The sequence below is a fragment of the Anser brachyrhynchus genome (genome assembly GCF_964034855.1).
Source record: "Anser brachyrhynchus genome assembly, chromosome: Z".
Classification (NCBI taxonomy): domain Eukaryota; kingdom Metazoa; phylum Chordata; class Aves; order Anseriformes; family Anatidae; genus Anser; species Anser brachyrhynchus.
In genome coordinates, this window is record NC_137697.1 from 54,758,281 (window position 1) to 54,777,140 (window position 18,860).

At 37.8% G+C, this 18,860-nt stretch overlaps 1 protein-coding gene across 6 annotated transcripts in view; it reads left to right on the forward strand.

Moving 5' to 3' along the window:
* The window catches only part of EFNA5 (ephrin A5), a 210,842-nt gene that overhangs the window by 160,569 nt on the left and 31,413 nt on the right, over nucleotides 1-18,860 (forward strand). For 4 of the 6 annotated variants that reach the window (XM_080572840.1, XM_080572843.1, XM_080572842.1 and 1 more), the window contains exon 2: nucleotides 10,128-10,420. In XM_080572840.1, coding sequence (XP_080428966.1) covers nucleotides 10,128-10,420 — 293 coding nt within the window. Of the gene's footprint in view, nucleotides 1-8,047; nucleotides 8,080-9,067; nucleotides 9,094-10,127; nucleotides 10,421-18,860 lie in introns of those variants that run through there. The other 2 variants (XM_080572844.1, XM_080572845.1) reach the window with 2 other exon arrangements.

Sequence of the window (18,860 nt, forward strand, 5' to 3'; positions counted from 1 at the left end):
GGAATTATGACCATAGTTTATTAACACATAGTGTATTAAACATACAAATACTGTGAAACATTTGGGATTAAAGTTCCTTTTCATACACTCACATACTGTGGAATGAAGGGCTAAATGTTACCAGTTACAAGTTATTAGGGTGTCTTGAGACTTCAAATTCTAAGCTGATCACACAACATTTGAAATTAATTTTGTTGGGGTATTGAGAGATTAATAATAAACAGGTATATCTTAACATTGGAGGAAAGTACTTCTAATACAAAAGTAACTATAGGTGTATATGCAATGGATACACACTTTTATGAAAGTACGTGTTCTCAAATACCAGCCATTTATTTACTTGTGTGAATGGATAGAGCTTTTTTTTTTTTTTTTTTTTTTCCCCTAGGAGTACTGAAGAGGTGGAGTTTTCATTTTACATGAGTTAGCCATCACTCTGCAATCTGCTTTTAATGTATTAGCAGAAAAATAAATTTGCAAGGCTGACTTGTGTTATGCACCCTTCCTCGTAGAAAGAGACAGCAGTTACTCCCTATCATTCAGTGTGCAGGTCAACGTGCTTGTTGTGCAAGTGTTCTTTTCTTTCATTTTGTGAGTGTGAGAAGCAAGACCTTTCTGCAGACAGGGCGTTGTTCTCCATATCCATTAATAGATGTCAGCACATGCCTCAGGCAGGGTTAGCGAATACCAGTTGCAGAATCCCATTCCATCAAGGCTGATAGTCTGTGTCTTCTGGGTGAGACACATGGTCAACACATGTTAGAAAGCTCCAGTCTGGACTCTTTATTTGTACACATACCTATTCTATTTTTTTTAAATAATTTAAACTATGAAAAGGTTATTTTCTCACAAATCTGGCTGCTTAAAAAGTGGGTGTTAGTGCATCAGACATAACGTAAGATTTTCTTGCGTATTTTAAAAAGGTGGATTTCCTAACAAATCAGCAACCTACAGTTTTTCTGGTATTGGACAGAGGTAGTTGAGGTGGGTTTGTATTTTCAAGCATGAATATGGCATAAAAGACGAAGCTGATACCTTGGGTGGTGTTAGTGTCTGAGGTAGACAAATGGAGGGTCACGTGGGGACAGTATTGATGACTACATTTAAAAAATATGTGGGTAGTAATTACCAGATCTCCTCAGTGCACCTCAGATAAAGTTGGATAAATGTTTCTGTTGGACTCCAGAATAGTGTTACTGAGTAGAAGTAATGTGAACACAAGTAATGAGCTTGTGCCCATAATTCATCAGAGAGACTGGCATCACCCCAGGCATTTTGTATTCATTGTGGACAGAGGCTCCACACACAGATCTCAGGCTGCCTTTAGGTGCTTGGGTGTGGTACCCTTCAGATTATGTTACTTGGGGCTTCAACACTGAAGTTTATCCCATGAGTCTACGTGATGCCTTTGGCAGAGTAATAACTCTTCCTTTACCCTCCCCTCCCTCCTTCTCTCTTCATCCATCTCAGCAAGTTAAATGCCCTCAGCAATGGAAAATCAATAGCCAGGTACAGTCTGTAGTCATGGGGATTAAAGCTATCAAAGCTGGGACAACTGAGAATGAGAGCCTGACCTCCTTGGGATCAATGCTGTGACATGCTGTACCCCTTGCCACCCTTATCATCCATGGCACGACTGTGCCACTGAAGCCCCCAGGCTTCTCTTCAGAAGTTGCAGCAAAACAGAAATTCTGAGGGATCAGGCAAAGGTTGTGTATGCAAGCTTTGAACCAAAGTCCTTTTACAAATGCAGAGTCTGAGGAAACAGTTTTAATAAACGGAATGAAAAATGTCCAGCTTATCGATTAGGAGGTCCAGAATGATGGGAAGTTAAGTGGATGAGGGTGTTGCAGTAGTTGAGAATCTCTGGAGTACTCTCAGGTTTATAGGTGGGAAATAAATGTTGATTTGTTTATTTTCCCCCTCCTTCATATCTACTCAGGGAAGAGCAATTAGTTTCTATTTTTTAATGTTTGCATTATCACTGAACATATATCTTTCTGCAGTGCCAGCTATAAAAAGTCAATATAGGACCCAGCTGTACAAATAAACACAGTTATGAGTGTAAGGAGGAAATTATTAACAGTGAGTGGAATAAACACATTTTTGAACAATTTATTCCTTAAAGAGCTTTTAAAGAATAAAAATAAATAAAAGTGGGTCTGTACTTCTACATTTGATTCCATTGGTAACTTAGGACACAATTTAAATTTGAAAACAAGGTATTTCAAGTCTTTTGTGTTAATGGAATTAATATATGTCACTGTGAGAACTCTTAAATTTAAAATAAAATATATCCGTTTCCCATTCAAACCTCCTCTTTCCTCCTGTGTTTTATAGTCTTTTTGCCATGATTCTGCTTATAGAAACCTCCCCCTTTCAGATGTAGGCTTTCTTCTTTTTGCAGAGGATATATTTCAGTCAAGGCACATTAGGAAGTTTTCAACAATCAGGTTTTATTTTTTAAGAAAGTGGAGATTGTGTATATATATTATATAATAGTATATTATATATATATATGTATATACAAAGTTTTCAGAAAGTTAAAGATTTTTAGCAGACTGGTTTTGAGGAGGTTTCTTAGTTCTGGAGGTTAAGAGAATTGAAAGGTTCTAAAGTGGTCAGCTACAGGCTAGCCTTCCATGGGGGAAATGAAGTTCCAGACAGTGAAGCTCGAGCACTCACCTTACCTTACCAATGTTATAAACTTTGGCCTGTCACATCCAAGGAGAATTTCCAAATCAATTGGGTATGAAGGGGTTGGTGCTTCTGACATTTCAAAAGGTCTAGTTTTTTCATCAGCACAGAATAAAAATAATTGCCATGAGGTTGGTATTTTTTGGTGATTTTTTTTTCTGGTTTGGCCAAACATTCTTTTATTCCTCAAAGCCACGTGGTGCTTAACAAGTTCTTTTCTTTAAAAACCTCAATGCCAGTTGAAGCTGATTTGTTTCATATTTCTTCCCATGTCTGTTCCCTACAGGAGAAGTAATGTGTCTCATTTAAATAGACAGTAGAAAGTACCAGATAGGATGGCAACTGATCAGAATCCTGTTATACAGCAAGAAGGAAAACCATTCCTCCCAATAAGAAAACACAATGTGTCTCTTGTACCACTGGCTGATAAGAAGGGACAAGGGCATGAGATCCTGTGGGGAAGCAAGCCATGTGATGACGGTGCTTTTCTCGTGAAGCCCAGCTTAACACAATTCTGTTCTTTCTAATTTATGTTTGTTTAGGATATTTGTTTTTGGTTCAATCCAAGCAGTGTGAAATCTGTCAGGCAGGGAATAGACATAGCAGGAACAAAAGGGGAAGGTAAATCTCCAACAGATAGTTATGGGGTGAATCTCATGGAGATCACTCAGCTCTTCTGAGAAATGTGATAGGCTCTTGCAGCTGGCTGTGAGACAGTAATTGGGAGTATGATGAAGTCTGTCAAGTGCAGGAGCCTGATTCTGCTCAGCTGTGTAATTGTGATGGAAGGGAGCCAGCCAAAGGCAGAGACCTGGGTGCAACCTTTTGGGAGACTTGTTCCGGCAGAGCGGGTGGGAAAGTAAAACGAAGGTTGCAAATAATAAGTTTCTCTGCCTGATTGATAATGAACTAGTAATAAGTGGCCTTATTATAGTAATAAGTTTCCCATGGAAGCCCCATGATTGCAGAGAAGCTTTAGCTGAGTGCATGTGACCACATCTTATTTTGATCAGCTGTAGCACAGCAAAGCTGGGTAATTATCATAATCTAACAATTAGCCTGGCATCCTTTCCCAGTGTTTAATTACTCCAATAAATGGTAATTGAATAGAGAACTTAATGACAAGAGAATAAGTTTCTTTCTACATTGTGTACTTAACTTGCAGTCTTGTCTAGGCATAATTCTTGAATGCTGTTTTTTTGAACAACAGCCTTGATTAGTTATTTCTCTGTCAATTTTGTCAGTGTTTCACTTCCTACAGAGGCTTTTTTCACGGTATTTTGAGCTTGTCTTAACTTGTGAAACTGTAACCTAAAGACTAAAAGGTCACAGACAGCTCCTTCATAATAGGTGTTGGTTTTTTGTTGTTATTTTTCTTTTTTTCTTCCACCCCCCTTTTTTCTTTTCCTTTTTTTTTTTTTTTTTTTTCTTGTTTGCTTGCTCAGGGTAGTAATATCCTGCTAGAGATCTAAAATGTCACTGGTTAGTGAACCCACTTCACTTAGCATCTGGAAGATGTTGAATTTGCTTTTGGTTAGAATAGAGCTAAAATTAAAATCACTCTTTGATTACTTCATTGTTTGTGCATCAGAATCATTGTTGATGTCAGCAGAGCTATGGGAACAGAGTTTATTAAATATTGTGACAAAGCCAGTGAAAAGAACAGAAGAGCATTAAAGAGGTTATTTTTGCGTACCACAGAAATAGCATCTTTAAAATTATCTGCAGTAAAATGGTGCACTTAATCCCACAACCCCTCAGATAATTAACAGCCACAAGATTTCCCCCATCACACATAGGAGCTTTAACTTAGTTGAAATGAGAGGGCTTGGGATGTCTAAAAGAAGAAAGAATAACGAGGCACAAGTTACCCTGCTGTGTTACAGTCACAGCACGTGAGTAGAGTTTGGGATGGAGTAACGCACTATGCTTGCCACCTAAACAGACACAAAAAATGTAAGTGAACTCAGTGTAGATGGTAAATAAGTGACATTATCAAATCCCAAGAGCGATTAAATGGTGTCATTTTAAATGACATTAAAGTTTTGCAGAAAATGTTTGTGTTTTTTGTATTACTGCATATACAAATACCTACTTTGTACTCGTCTCTGCATTGTATATATATAATACCTACGTTATACTCCCAACTCCAATACTAATAAATTATCCAAGTGGCTTCATAACTAGCTAACAAAAATAAACTGAATTTTCAACCTATTTCAATATTTTTCCTGTTGAAGCTTTTCCTTAGGCTATAGCACTTGTGGAAAACGTTTGTCGTCTAGCACTTAATGGCAGTTCAGCCTTTTTTGGGACACTTACAGGATCTCTCCTAGCTCCTTTTTATATGATACTTGTAGGAATATACTTTTCTCTGAGACCTGTCTGTCTCCTTAAATTTATTTAAAATTTGCTTAGTGGCCAAAAAAGTAAAAATAAGGATCTAAGTGACCAGCAGTTGCAGGGGTGTGCACGTGTGCTGCTCAGAGAAGCCTTCTTTCCTTTGGAAAAGGACAAGTATCTTTTTGCTGTGCTCTGAAAACTATGGCTAATTATAGTTTGCAAAGAATAATTCTATTCACTGAATATTGTTGATGTTGCTTTGCATTTTAGATTATCATTTGAGAGCAGGGCAACTGGTATAAGACACTCAGCCGTGGCAGTGTCCTTTGTTTGTTGGTGTTCCAGGCAGCAGAATCAGGGCCATTTGCATCTGATCATTTCTGATGCCAGACTTGAAGACCAGAATTTCATAATTCATACTTAAAGCAGTTATTTTATTTATTTTTTTCCTGGATTCACAATGAAGCCTTGCTGCATGCATTTGATAGAACAGGTTTAAAATAAAGAAAGGTTGACATAGTAAAAAGAAAATTTTCCAGTACACTTATCTTGAAGTAGAGCATCTGGCATGTCGATTTTACAGGAAGGATGATAGAATATAACTAATAAGATTTTTATGGGAAGCAAAAAGCAGGAGCTATTGCAATTGTTTATCTATCTAAATGATAATGGGCAATTAGTGTTATTTGTGCTGTTTTTAAACTGGATTTTTTATAGCCTTTATTCCAAGAAAGAAAGGAAAAAAGGAACAAAACCCAACAAACAAAACTGTTGTTGCATTCTAAATATCTATTTAAATAAATCATCACTTGTTTCAGTGACCAGCAAAGCTATTAAATTCAAAATGAGCCACATATGCTTCAGAACTTCAAATTATGAAGAGAAGTGTGCATACAGATTGTGTACTTTCACTTCCATTAATGGATAAACAGAATATAGAAGATAAAATTACTTTGAAAATGTTTTGCTAGTCTTATAGTTCTCCAGTTAAAATTACTGTGAATTTCTTTCTTTGCATCCTGAATACCTGGGTATTTGTGCAGTGGCACTTGAACCCAGAAACATTCACAGGGACAGTCTTTGCTAGAAGCTGTGTGCAAGTTTTGCATAGCAAGCTGATGGTTTGTTGGTTATGGTAATGTTTTGGTTTAGAAGCTACTTAACTATCTGTCTCTGTCTTGAAAATAGCTTTTATAGCTGTACTGCTTAATAGGTAGCCTTGTACTATGCAAGTTTCCAAGACACTGTTTGAATGCCACCTGACACTAAACAAAGGTTAATTATGTTTGAAGAATAGCTGTGTTTTTCTATGTGTAAGGCAGAGTCCAGGGAGACAAATGGCAGTATTTCTGAGAAGATTTGCATACCCTGAGTTTTGGGGAAGCCTTTTTGATTGGTTTCTACCACACCACTGTATTCTGTTACACAAAATCTAGATAGGATTTTTTTTTTTAATATTATTATTATTATTCATAGTAGGATCTATAAAGATCCTGATTACCACTTGGTTCCAGAAGTGCTCAGGGGTCCAGATGAGGACCTCCCAGGACACGATGAAAACCTAACTGAGGAAAGGAAAAGGAAAGTCAGTAGTATTGCTAGAGATGTGTTGAAAAGTAAGCTTTGCATTCTATGTTGAAAGAGACTGGAAGAAGGGAGAAATGCATTATTATTATATACAGTCTGTAGGAAGTCTTGTTCCTGTCATCTCTCCAAATATATCTGTAAACAGATCCCACCTTCCCTTTACATGTTATGCTCTTTGACACGTGTGTGTGGCTAAACACTGATAAATACTTTCATTTGAAGTGAACTTTGGTTTCACTCCAATGCCTGACTTTACGCTACTACTAAGAGGCTTTTGGCTGTAAATGTGTTTTCCTTTTGGATGTAGTTTTAAATTCTTGGAAATGTGTTTCCGGAGTGTTTTCCCTTTAATAGCTTTGAGGAGTCTGAGCTGATGAGTTTTGCTGTGAGTTATCCATGGCCACCCCTGTGCCTTCCTGCTCATGTCAGAAGCCTTTTTGGTTTCTCTTCAGGAAAATAACTCTTTATAATTGTAGAAGCAGGAACTGTCTCGTTGTTCACTCCAACACGCACAATGCAGATTTTGTAGCCTATTTTGGAAAAACAAAATTTGTTCTACATCTGTAAAGTACTCATGCTGAGTCTTTGATTACTGAGTTCTTTAAGACATTACGAGAGAAGAAATAAATAAATACCTGCTTTCTGCTTCTTGGTTGGCTAATAACCTCTTCTCAGTATTGCTGTTGCTCTACAGAGTGAAGTGGCTTCGCTCAGAGCTGCTTAATAAAATACCTTGGTACATGTTTTCCCTGGACCATGTTCACTGCTGTGCCAGCAATATCAGCTAAGATCAGCCAGTTCAGATCACTTGAAATACACACAGTCTTCCTCCGTTTTTAGAGGCACGAATGCAAATGCATGCAGGCCACCTCAGATGTCTGTGGGTTGAAAGTAGTGGCAGAGCAGGGGAGGGGTGACGAGGAAGGGAAAGGCAGCAGGATGAAAGGTACATAGCTGAGTACTTGGGCCTCAGGCTGGCTCTGCAGCCAGTGCTTGCTTCTTGCTCCCGTGTCCACCTGTGCTGGGCTGGCCAAGGGCATCCTGGGACGCTCAGCTGTTTCAGCTCTTGGGTTAGTAGAAATCAGAATGAACCTGTGGCAAAAGGTGATGGTTGTGTTGTGGTTTTGTTTGTTGAACAGGAATACAGGAGGGGACCTTGCCAAAAGGGTGTCAGGCAAGCTCCTTGTGTGCAGTGCTTGGAGCACGGGTCACTGGTGCAGATTTCAAGTTTGATTTCCTTGCTAACTTGGATTTAATGTGTGATCACAAATTCAGGCTCTGTGTGTTTATAATCTCCAATATCGTGGACTGCGTGGTCAGATTCACCCTTTCAAATTCAGACATTCACAGTATAGATTCCATCTGTCTAGAGTCTCCTTGTAGTTAAAGGAGAGGAACAGCTGCCCCTGGAGTGAGATCTCTCTCACCCCAGCGCATGTTGGGCCAAAACAGGTCAGAAGAATTGGACTCAAAGTCCCTATTTCTCTCCATTGACTTAAAGGGAGTCTGGAGAAGCAGTTTGCATGAGGTTATTTGTATTGTTAAAATCCAGTGTTAAGGAGACCAGTCTGATCCTGAATGTCTACAGTTACTTAAATCTAGTTCTTAGTCTTAGTTCGAAACGTGTGCATTTTCTGTCACAAAACCATGATTAAGCATTATTGTGAAGGCAGAGGGTGGTATGAGAGGTGGGCTTGAGAATAAGAAGCATGCAAATTTAAAATAAATGTACATGTATATATGCACATATTAATTATCATTTTAGTTACTAGTTACAAAATCAAATAAAAAATGTAATTAAAAAAATGCAGCCAAAACAAAAACAGAGTTATCATTGCTAGAATAAAGCCTCCTAGTTTTCAACTTATTAGATATTTCTTTTTATAACTAGTAAGAAATGGTGTACTGCTAACTGATACAGAGAACAGGCACCAGTTTCAAAACAGTACGTTTTTGTAAGTGTGTTAAGACAGTATCTGTTTGTGTGACAGGTTTTGAAAGCACTGGAGCACAAAATAGATTTTTAACTAATGATTTAGATAAATGTGAATTTTCGTGAAAGAACTGTGTTTAAGAAAAGAAAGACTTCTTGTTTCAGAATGGAACTCTGAGTCTGTGCACTGGCTGAAATTATACAGATATATCATGCCTTGATGCGTGTTCAATTTTTTTCCTTTAAAAAGCTATTTTATTGAAGCTAAATTATTGTAGGGATATGAAAAGGTATAGTTTGCTCTGAATTTATCCTTGGAGGGCCAGCAGATCATTGCTTTTTCTCTGAAATTAGATAGAAGGCTCCAGATGGCAGATTTCAAGCCCATCAGGTGTTTAAAATATGCCCCTCAGCTAAAAAGAAGTATTATAGTTAAATCTGTCATGGCCTTTTTATTGCTCTGTGGTACACTTGACAACTGCAGCCGCGAAAGAGAGGAGCTACAAGTAGCCCAGTTCCCTGATGTGGAGCAGGTCAGTGGTTGGTTTCTTTGGCAGCCCCAGGGAGTCTGATAGACGTACAGACCTGCTTTATGGAATCATTAAATCCATCACGGTATAAGCTCCCATGGAGGCAGTGAATTTGTTCCCATAGTTTCTTCCAGATTCTACGGCAGGCGTTAGGAAAGTAACGTATGTGAAACATGGAGGGAAAGAAAAAGAACACACACATCCCCAAAAAAACAAGAATCCCACGCCTCTGAGGACTCCTCAGTAATAGTAATAATAATAAAGTGCATCTGTGCTGGTGCCTTGCGCTGCATTTCTCAGCTGGCATTTATTCAGACCTGTCACCTTAGGCTGAGAGCTGATAATTCGTATCCCAGAATCCTTTTATCTGAGCAAAGTGACGTCTCCAGTATGTACTTCTGGCAAAGGAGTTGTAGTGCTTTTCAAATATCTTTAAAAAGCAATACAGGGTTTTCTTTGCGTCTTGACAAACTGCTGCTAATCATGAAGAGAGTAAACCTGTTTGTGCTCTTGCAGTAACTGTAAGTTCTTATAGTCAAGTCGGCTTTCAACACAGGGGTGACTACCGCCTGATTTATAGAAAAGGGCATGCCTGGGTTGCTTATTTTTCTGCACAGGTATATGTTTATATAGGCACTGGTATGGGGAGGCTGATACAGTTTTGGCTTCTTTGTTTCTTCTTGCTTCTCCCTCCAATTTAATAAAAATAAATAAATAAACAAAAAGCAGAGACTTTGTTTATTCAATAAAGACATAGGGAGAGATAGTCTGTAACTTGGTGTGCGTTAGCATGAGACAACTCATTTTGTCAGAAAAAAAGAACAAAACCTTTATCCAGAAAGTCATATAACCATAGTCCTGCACAAGCAGTCTCTGATAGCTCTGGTGAATATTAAGGGTTAGTTTAGAGAGTGAATGTGCGTGGCTGGAGTGAAGTGAAATTACATTAGTGATGCCCCCTTTACGAGAACGTTATCCTGCAACAAGGTCATCCTGCATTAACTGTGCTTATGTCTGAACTCTTTCTTTGATTTCAGATTCCAGCAGGGTGACTACCACATCGATGTGTGCATCAATGACTACCTGGATGTGTTCTGCCCTCACTACGAAGATTCAGTGCCAGAAGATAAGACCGAACGCTATGTTCTGTACATGGTGAACTTTGACGGCTACAGCTCCTGCGATCACACCTCCAAAGGGTTCAAGAGGTGGGAGTGCAATCGGCCACACTCCCCAAATGGACCGCTGAAGTTCTCAGAAAAATTCCAGCTCTTCACGCCCTTCTCACTAGGATTTGAGTTCAGGCCAGGCCGGGAGTATTTCTACATCTGTGAGTATATGGAGATTTACCGTTGTTGCCTAGCAAGTGCAAGAAACCTAGCTAATTTTTCACCTATGCTCTGTGGAAATGCAGAGGGCCAATGCAGACGTTTTACAGTGAACACAGGCTTAACTATCCCCAGATACATTAGCTAGGAATCTAGCTAGTGGAAATGAGATTAAATCACAGCTTCTTTTCTCACATGAAATAGCGTGTCAGCCTGTTCGCTGAACCGTGGCTGACTTTTAAAGCAAAACGGGCTGCTACGTTTATTGCAACACACTGAAGTGGAGGAGGCGAGGAGGGAAGGGTGGAAGCTCGTCCCAGATATGGGGAAAAATAGCTTGTGTGTGAAATTCATGGATTTTCTTATTTGCTCAGTTTCAGTATTCTTATCTCTGTTTTTCTTAATTGCTCACTTTAAGTATTCTCGTCTCTGTAAAGTTTATCATCCAGGGAAAGTGAGGTCTGTGTGGTTTCTGAGCAGTATACCTGCCCATGTCCAGCAGTATTCAAAACCGTAATTCCCCGTGGCAAGCACTCCTAGCATCAAGCCATGTGTTGCCTTTTGCTCCCTTCCTTCTCATCCTGCCATGTTCTCGTAGCAGTGGTTTCAGGGAGTGTGGAGCATGTGGGGTGCCGCGGGCGGGCAGATGATGCCGATGGCCCTTGCCCTGTGCAGCACTGCAGTGGTGCCCTGAGCTGCCAGCCCGCTCCTGCACCCACACCTGGGGGAGCTCGGAGACCGCTGGGGCTTCGCTTTGTTTGGTTGATCCCCCAACAAAGATCTCATCTCATCAGTTTGTTTCGGACCTGAATCTTCTGCTTCCTAACAGGTTGTGACTGTTTCAGTAGTGTTTTTTTTTGGTAGTTTTTAGTGTTCAGCTAGAGAGCTGAAAGCTTTAGGCAGACTGTAGGTTCCAATAAATATTGCCTTTGTATGTGTGGTTGGCCTTTCTGCTGTGAAACAGACCTTCCACCTCATTTCACCAGAGAAACTCGGTATGTATGATCCCTGTTTTTCAGCCTCATTTGTTCAGCATTGAAGTTTTTCCTTTTCCTTTCAAAATCTACAGGGAAATGCATTCCTAGCGGACTGTTTTCAATCCGTTCATTTTTCTTCCAGCAAACAAAATCCTCTAATGGGTGGCAGTTGAGCAGGAGCAGAACAGTGCCTTGTTCTTGTGCTGAAGCACAATAATAATAATAATAGCCAACAGTAATATTGCTTACAATTTTAAATATGGTGATGTTTTTTAATATGATGATGAGAAGTCATGTAAAACCTTGATGCCATCTCAGATTTTGCAGCAAACTAAGAAATGAGGGTTATGGAGATAATGTTCTAGGATAAATAAATCTGTACTGTGTGTGCCTAGTCTTACTCTCATAATGCACAAAAACTTCCCCTTAACTTAAACAGGGGGTTTGTATTGCTCAAAACTCTAATATTGGACCCCATGTAAACACTGGATTTTGTGGGGTTTTGTTTGTTTGTTTTGTTTTTAATTTAGTTTCTGATTATCATCATTAAAACAAGCAGACATACTCAATCTAAGGAATGAAATCTCTTTACCATCATGTGTTTGCAATAAAATGTAGCACAGTGATGACACCAGTACCTGCAAGCATTAAAAAAAAATAATCCACATTGATTTTCTAAATTAAAAAAAAAAGATGCAGAAATTTTTTATAAAGGTTAAAATCAAACAAGAAGGTAAAGAAAAAAAAAGAGAGAGAAACCTCAGCTTGGTCTACCTAGCTAATAGCTTCATTGTTAGAATATACAAAATCCATAGAACTCTCAAGCAAGACATTATTATTCAAATACACCCAGGGTGCTTATGCCTGGTTTTCCTCATTTCTGGTTAGATTCAATATTTCGCTAAAAATCATTATGTATCTTCTATAACATTCATTTAACTGACTCATTTAACTGTCAAGGGCTCCCTTCAAAATAATTGCTCCAAAGTGCTTTAAAATATGAAGAGCTTTATGATATTCAACTGAGTTTAGATGGAATTATTTTTTTAATGAAAGGTAAAATAGCAAAAAATTAGCAGTAAAGAGGTGTTCATTTACTTGTAGCTTATTGGCCTGGTATTCACTGAAATTAATCTTTTAGCCATGTTTCAGAGACACAAAGGTGTTTTGCCTCCTTTTCTCTATTGTAAGTATTTTCCCCTTTCAGCCTTTGGTGTGCTGGGGACAGTAACAAGGTTGGTAATGCTGCAGTTACAGGAATCATAGCAACAATTAAAGGCAAAAAGCTTCTCTGGGGAGAGTTGACCATCCTGGTATGTTTTTCTACTGGTCTGTGCTGAAGAAATGAGGTGGTGAAACATTGTTCCTTATTTCCTCATCAAAATTGTCAGCAGGCTCTAGTGCAGGCTGCAGAGACTGCCTCTGCTACCTCTCTGTATCTTCATGGTGAGGAAATCAGTGCTCTGGCAGGGAAAGTTTCCTTTCCTCATCAGATCTTAAATCTTTGCCCTCTCTCCACGACAGAGGAAAGCTGACCACGTAGCCTGTTATATTAAGGATATATAAGGACACAAAATATGTCAGGTAGTGTAGACCTCTGGAAGACAAAAAGATTAAGTGGTTGGTTAGGCATTTAACTTAATTATTGTTGTTTTAGTGCTTTTGGAAAATCATCTCCCTTTACCTTTTAAGAAAGTGACTTGTATCTCTTGCTTCTATTATTTTCAGGAAATGCAGTAATTAGAAAACAATCACTGTGTCTTTTCTGAACTGTTGATTTTTGAAAATGCCACTTTTCTTTATTATGCAATGCCTTTGTATATTGCTCAGATGACCTTGGACCTCCCTTCTTTGCATAGTCATGCCAGAAAAATACAATGGAAGAAAAAATCTAGCTTGCTGATGTCAAATTCATATCGAAGAACTGAATTCATCATTGCAGATGTGATCAACAAGTACTGTTTGAGCTTACTTTTGAAAGAAAAAAAATGTTATTAGATATTTAGAGAGAAATTAACTTTTAGTTAGGGACTGCATAGTGGGGAAAGTAAATAATAAATCATGACACAAAGTCTCAGTTTTTACATAGTTCTTAGCAGACAGTCATCTAAAGTTATTGTATATTAATCTGATATCAGACAAAAGTGTATTATTACTGAAACAGCAGTAACTGAAAGTTAGTTAGTGAAAGCAGAAGCTAACCACTTAGTGGTATAACTGTGATTTTAATGCCATTTGGAAGGGAAAAGAACTTTGGGTTTGCAGGTTAAGATGGATGGGGTACTGTGGAAGGGAAGATGAACACAAAAGCACGGAAGGGGAAAAAAGGTCATGAAATATATAATGTTATCTAATTCAAAATGAGGGTATCATTTTCATTACTTTAACTTAATTATGGGTGTTTTATTTTTATTAATGTAGTACATATGGAATAAAGTATCAGTAATAGTTTGGCAAGTACACAGAGATGATGAAATCGGAAGATGAAGACACAGCTAGAACTAGACTAGTACTGATTAATGAAGAATCCTGACAGCAATTTCCAAACCAAGCTCCTCTCCTGATTTAAGCTAGTCAATTGCTCTTTTCTTGGGAGTAATGTATCATAGACATAGGGTCAGAAGTTGTACTAATAGTAAGCTGTAGCATTTGCTTTCGTCTTTGCCATCAGTCTAGTTATTCCATCAAATAATTCAGCATTTATTCTTAACAAATCCATGCTATTTTTATCATCTTATCCTCCAAGATTTTACATGTGTTGTTTATTTAGTCATTTGATCACTTTGACTACTATTACTTGTATACACCTATACCCTTTTCCTGAAGAGACCCAGATAGGTTTGTTGTTTGTCACTATCTTGCTGCTGTTCACTTCCCTGCAAGATCTTGAAGGATTTTGCTAGCTGTTTACAGGTTTACCGGTAACTTTTATTGAATATATGTTAAGTGGTTCTTTCTCCATACTTACTGAGAAATATAGCTCCTTTAATTAAAAAAAAAAAAATCTTTTCTTACATGTGGTTTGTTTGTGTAACCTTTTAGTTAGTGGTTCTTTCTGGTTTTATGTCATGCATGTGTCTTTACTGATTTTATTTCAGAATACTTGTTCCGTTTCTTTGTATCACCTTTAATCATGGGTCATTTTTACTGTTCTTTTATTGTCATGCATTTCTTCGTACGAAGCTTATGACAGTCAGGAAGCGTTTGTTTTAACCATACTGCTCCTGACCACAGTAATCTAGTGTGATCTTTTTGATTTGTATTTAATTATTGTTAGAAATATTTTTAATGGTTCTTAAATTTGTGATTAAGAAATAATTTGTAAAGTTGCAATTAGAGTTTTAAATACAGTTCTTTAAGTAGCATCAAACTCTCCTGTATTCTTTTTGCCCATAAAATGTATTTGTGGGGAAGCTGCTTTTACCTCGTGCCTTGATTTTCTTAAAATTTGTCTTTGTTCTCCATAGTCCTTGTTCCTCTGCATTAATTCTTTCTTTTCCTGAATTCCTGACTCTTTTATCCTGAGGGCTTTTATTCAAATGACATTCCACCCTGCTGGTCGTAGCTTCTTTTCCTGAAGAGAATTTTCAGAATTTCAAATACAAAATTGTTTTTCTTCTGTTCAATCTCTGTGGCTGGAAGGTGTCCTCAACATGTTCTAAAAACTGTGGGACTGTTTGAGTCCTGATGTCATTTTTCACAAACATCTGCCAGGTAGTTGGGCTATCTCACTGCAACCATCTGCATGCTTCTGGAGGCTTCTGTAACTCAAAAAACATACTGTACAATATGTAGACAAGAGCATTTATAATACCTCCACTTCTTTCTGTCTTACCTTTGCCTGTCAATTAAGTAGTTAGTTAATAGTAAAAGGTCTGTGGCTGAATTCTTTTTGAGGCAGTAGCAGTCTCAGATGACTTTTAAGTTGAGATTTCACTTTATTCTTTCTGCCTTCTGTCATGTTTTGAGAATATGTGTTTAAGCATGTAGTATTTATTTGCTCTATTATTTTTCCTTCACTTTGTCCTACAATCCTTTAGCAGTTTGTCATGTGCAACTCAGTGGTTTATGGCCAGGTTAATGTTACTTGCTTGTTGTCTTAAAGCTGTGAGTATATTTTAAAAATCTTACAATTGAGTTGAGTAGCTTGTATTGTCTCCTTTCTGCCTGAGATGTTTCTGGCAGGATCTGTAGTGAAACACTTTTCTAGGTGCCCTCACCTCTGAATTACTGGAGATGGAGGAGGACATAAAACAATCGCTGTTTGGTGGTAGTGGTGGTCGTGATAGGGATTTTTGGTTAGTAATGAAGAATTTTGGGCAAAGTTTAGAAATCAAAGAAAGGAACCATACATATCCCTGTGCAAATCAGGAGTTAGCATAGGAAAGGCACTGGCCACTTTTTATGAAAGTTAACACAGACTTAAGAAAGACTTTCTGTGGCTAAGAACTTGGAGGAGATTCCCAGATTGCCAGCTTGGCTGTACTTTTTTTTTTTTTTTTTTTAGGATTAGTTTGAGTATAGCAAGAATTTAGAGATTTTGTAGAGCAAGGTTGAATTGCCTGTAATGCTGTCTGGGAGAACACTACAGATAAATCTTTAAACTCTCATATGCTAACAGGGCTTTTTGATATTTTTCATGTGCTCAAAGAGTGATATTAAACAGGTTCATAGAGCTAACTGCTCTTCCTCAAGCACTAGCTTAGTATTAGTGGGTGTCAATGTTATGCACAGAGGCACAACTCACTGCAAATGATTATTTAATTTAGGGATGTCTATATATTGTACCAGAGGTAAGATGGGATGGAATTGATGTAATAGGAACACAAAACAGGACCATGACCTGTAATATTGTCCTATCAGAAAAGATAAATTGTTGATAAAAGTTGTCTTCTACCTAACTTCCTCCTCTTCCCCCAAACACTTCCCTCATTTTTTTCATCTTGATATACACCAGGAAATACTGCTTTTTCAGAACTGGCTTATACTGCTGGCTGTATGTCTGCTGATAGGAGATGCTGTCTGAGAGCGTAAGTGTAGTTTTTCTCAATTTTTGAGTCTGATTTATGTGAGGAAGTTCCTTCTGGAAAAATGAGATAATATAAAGAAACCAGTGTTGCAGTCTGGAGAATGTTAGAATCAATCTAATAGATGCCATAGATGACTAGGCATGATAGTTAGGTTACTTACCTTTTTTTTTTTGAGGAAGTCAACAGCTACTTTCATTACTGTATCCCAGCAGGGGTAGTACAGCAATAGTTAACTAATAATGTTTTTAAACGTTTTTTTTTTTTTTTCCTTCTTGCATCCAGCACTTGGAATATATGATTTCACTTTAAGCTGTCCAGTAAAGTCAAATCTCTTAACCAACCAATTGACCTTGGCTTAAATGGCAATTTATACCATTTTGGAAATTCAAAGAAAGCACGGTAGACGTTTTATCTGTGCATTTACCAACGTAAATGTGAAGACACTGTCAGCCTAACTTTAAAGCTGCTTTTATGTAACAAAGAATAGCTCCTTCATGTTCATTGATGCAGCTAGTACTGATTCTTCTTCAGAGAATCTTTTCAGTTGTGGGGAAGAAAATAGTTTCCATTTTAGTAGCAATACTTTATTACTGGGGGTTTCTGTTCTGTTTGTAGTTATGATAAATGTTGTGCATCTCTTGCAAATACCCATTTGTTTAACTTGTCTATATGATTATTAGGGCAGGTAGTCATCTGTAGATTTCCAGTGCTAGTTGTCTTACAAAGTCCTTGGCTAAATCTTTATTTGCGTTCTTGACCAATATGCATGGACAAAACTAGGCTATCCATACATGAAAACAGATTATTTTTCTTTTTCAACTGAGTGCAGTCTGGAATTGTATGAAAAGTAGCCCCTAACTGTAATAAAAAGCCCATAATTGTTGTGTGTGGGGGGGTTATTTTGTTGTTGTTTGTTTTGTTTTTGTATTTTTATCATTTTTGTTCTTGTTTTTCCTCACATCAATAAAATATAGGCTATAAGAAGCCTGGCTTGGGATATTTTTACCCCTTGGCTCTGTCAGTCTTGGGACTCAAAGTCTAAGATTTGTCTTGGGACAAAGTTTGGACTTTAGCTTTAGAAAGTCTTGGCATACTGTACTCAGCATCTATGGGAGGCAGCAGAGTCACTGTAGTTACTCCTTAGGCTAAACTTGTATTAAAAATTATTTCTACTGGTGACAATGGTTTACTTAAGTAGCAAATGTTTTGCTTTCAAAGTGAAGACTTGTCTTTCAATGCATTAAAGAAGGCTGTCTGTCTTCATTTCCACAGGTATTAGGTAATGCAGGTACTGCTGGTGTTTGCATGTTTTTATTTCTTTTTGAAGACATAAGGTCAGAAGTTCCCATTTGGAACTCTACAAACATCCCAGTTTGCACCAAAAGCTAAAAAATGAAGGTTAACTAAAGAACACTATTAAGGGATGCTGAAGGATTTACAAATATTTTTAATGTGTTAATTGCACTTTTCTTTGGGGGAAACGTTGTTTATTGTAAGGTCCCACATTAACCTTTCAATCAAGATCTGATCAGCATAAACACTGATGCTACTTTGGCAGCAGTGGGCTTAGACATGCCACTCTTCTATGAATCCTGCTTTGATAGCTGGTTTACCAGAATCACTCGAGATGTTCTGAATGAAATCAAAGCAATTGAAAGGGTTTGATAAATGTGTACTTTAAAAATTTTTTCTGTGTGATAACATTAGACAGACAAGGAAGGTGACCTTTAAAAGGGAATTCATGCTTAGCCTAATGTGTAGATTAAAGGACTGGTTTCTGTTAGAAAGCATCAGAAGAATTAAGTGCTGGTCCTGGTAAAAAGAAAGCAGAAACAATCACTAGAGTCTAATAGATTTTGACGTTGGTAGTGTTGTTAAAATCCTCAAAGGGAGCGTTAAAAGCTGTTGAATAATTTGGGACTTGGGAGAAATACATATAAGAAAATGAAGAGAGAACCCATGGAGGTGCTGGTCTCTATTGTTTCAGTTTTTCAAAGGGAATGAATGTCTTTCAGATAACAAGTTGAAAGAAGATTATTTGGATTTGTGTGCTTCAAAAATTCAGGTGCCATTAAGATTCTGATAACAGCACAAATGTAAAAGAGGGGAGGATATACCATACATTTGTAGCTTTGAAAGCTGTCTCATGAGTGTATTGTATCTTAACCCCTGTAGGAAGACCAGTGACTTGTGTTGCTTTCTATAGAAATGCTGGTATTGGACATTAGGAGAATGAGAGACTGCGCCCACAGATAGAAGGGGTGAGGGACAGCTTTTTTTCATCCATCCTTCTTTCCTTCTCATCTAATGTGCTGGAAGAAAACCAGTTAATTCTGTAGGAAAATAAAGCAGGTATTGAGCATTGTTATGTGATTAAATAATCACAAAGGTTAGGAAGGTAGATTGATTATACCACCAAGAAGGATTAGGAACTT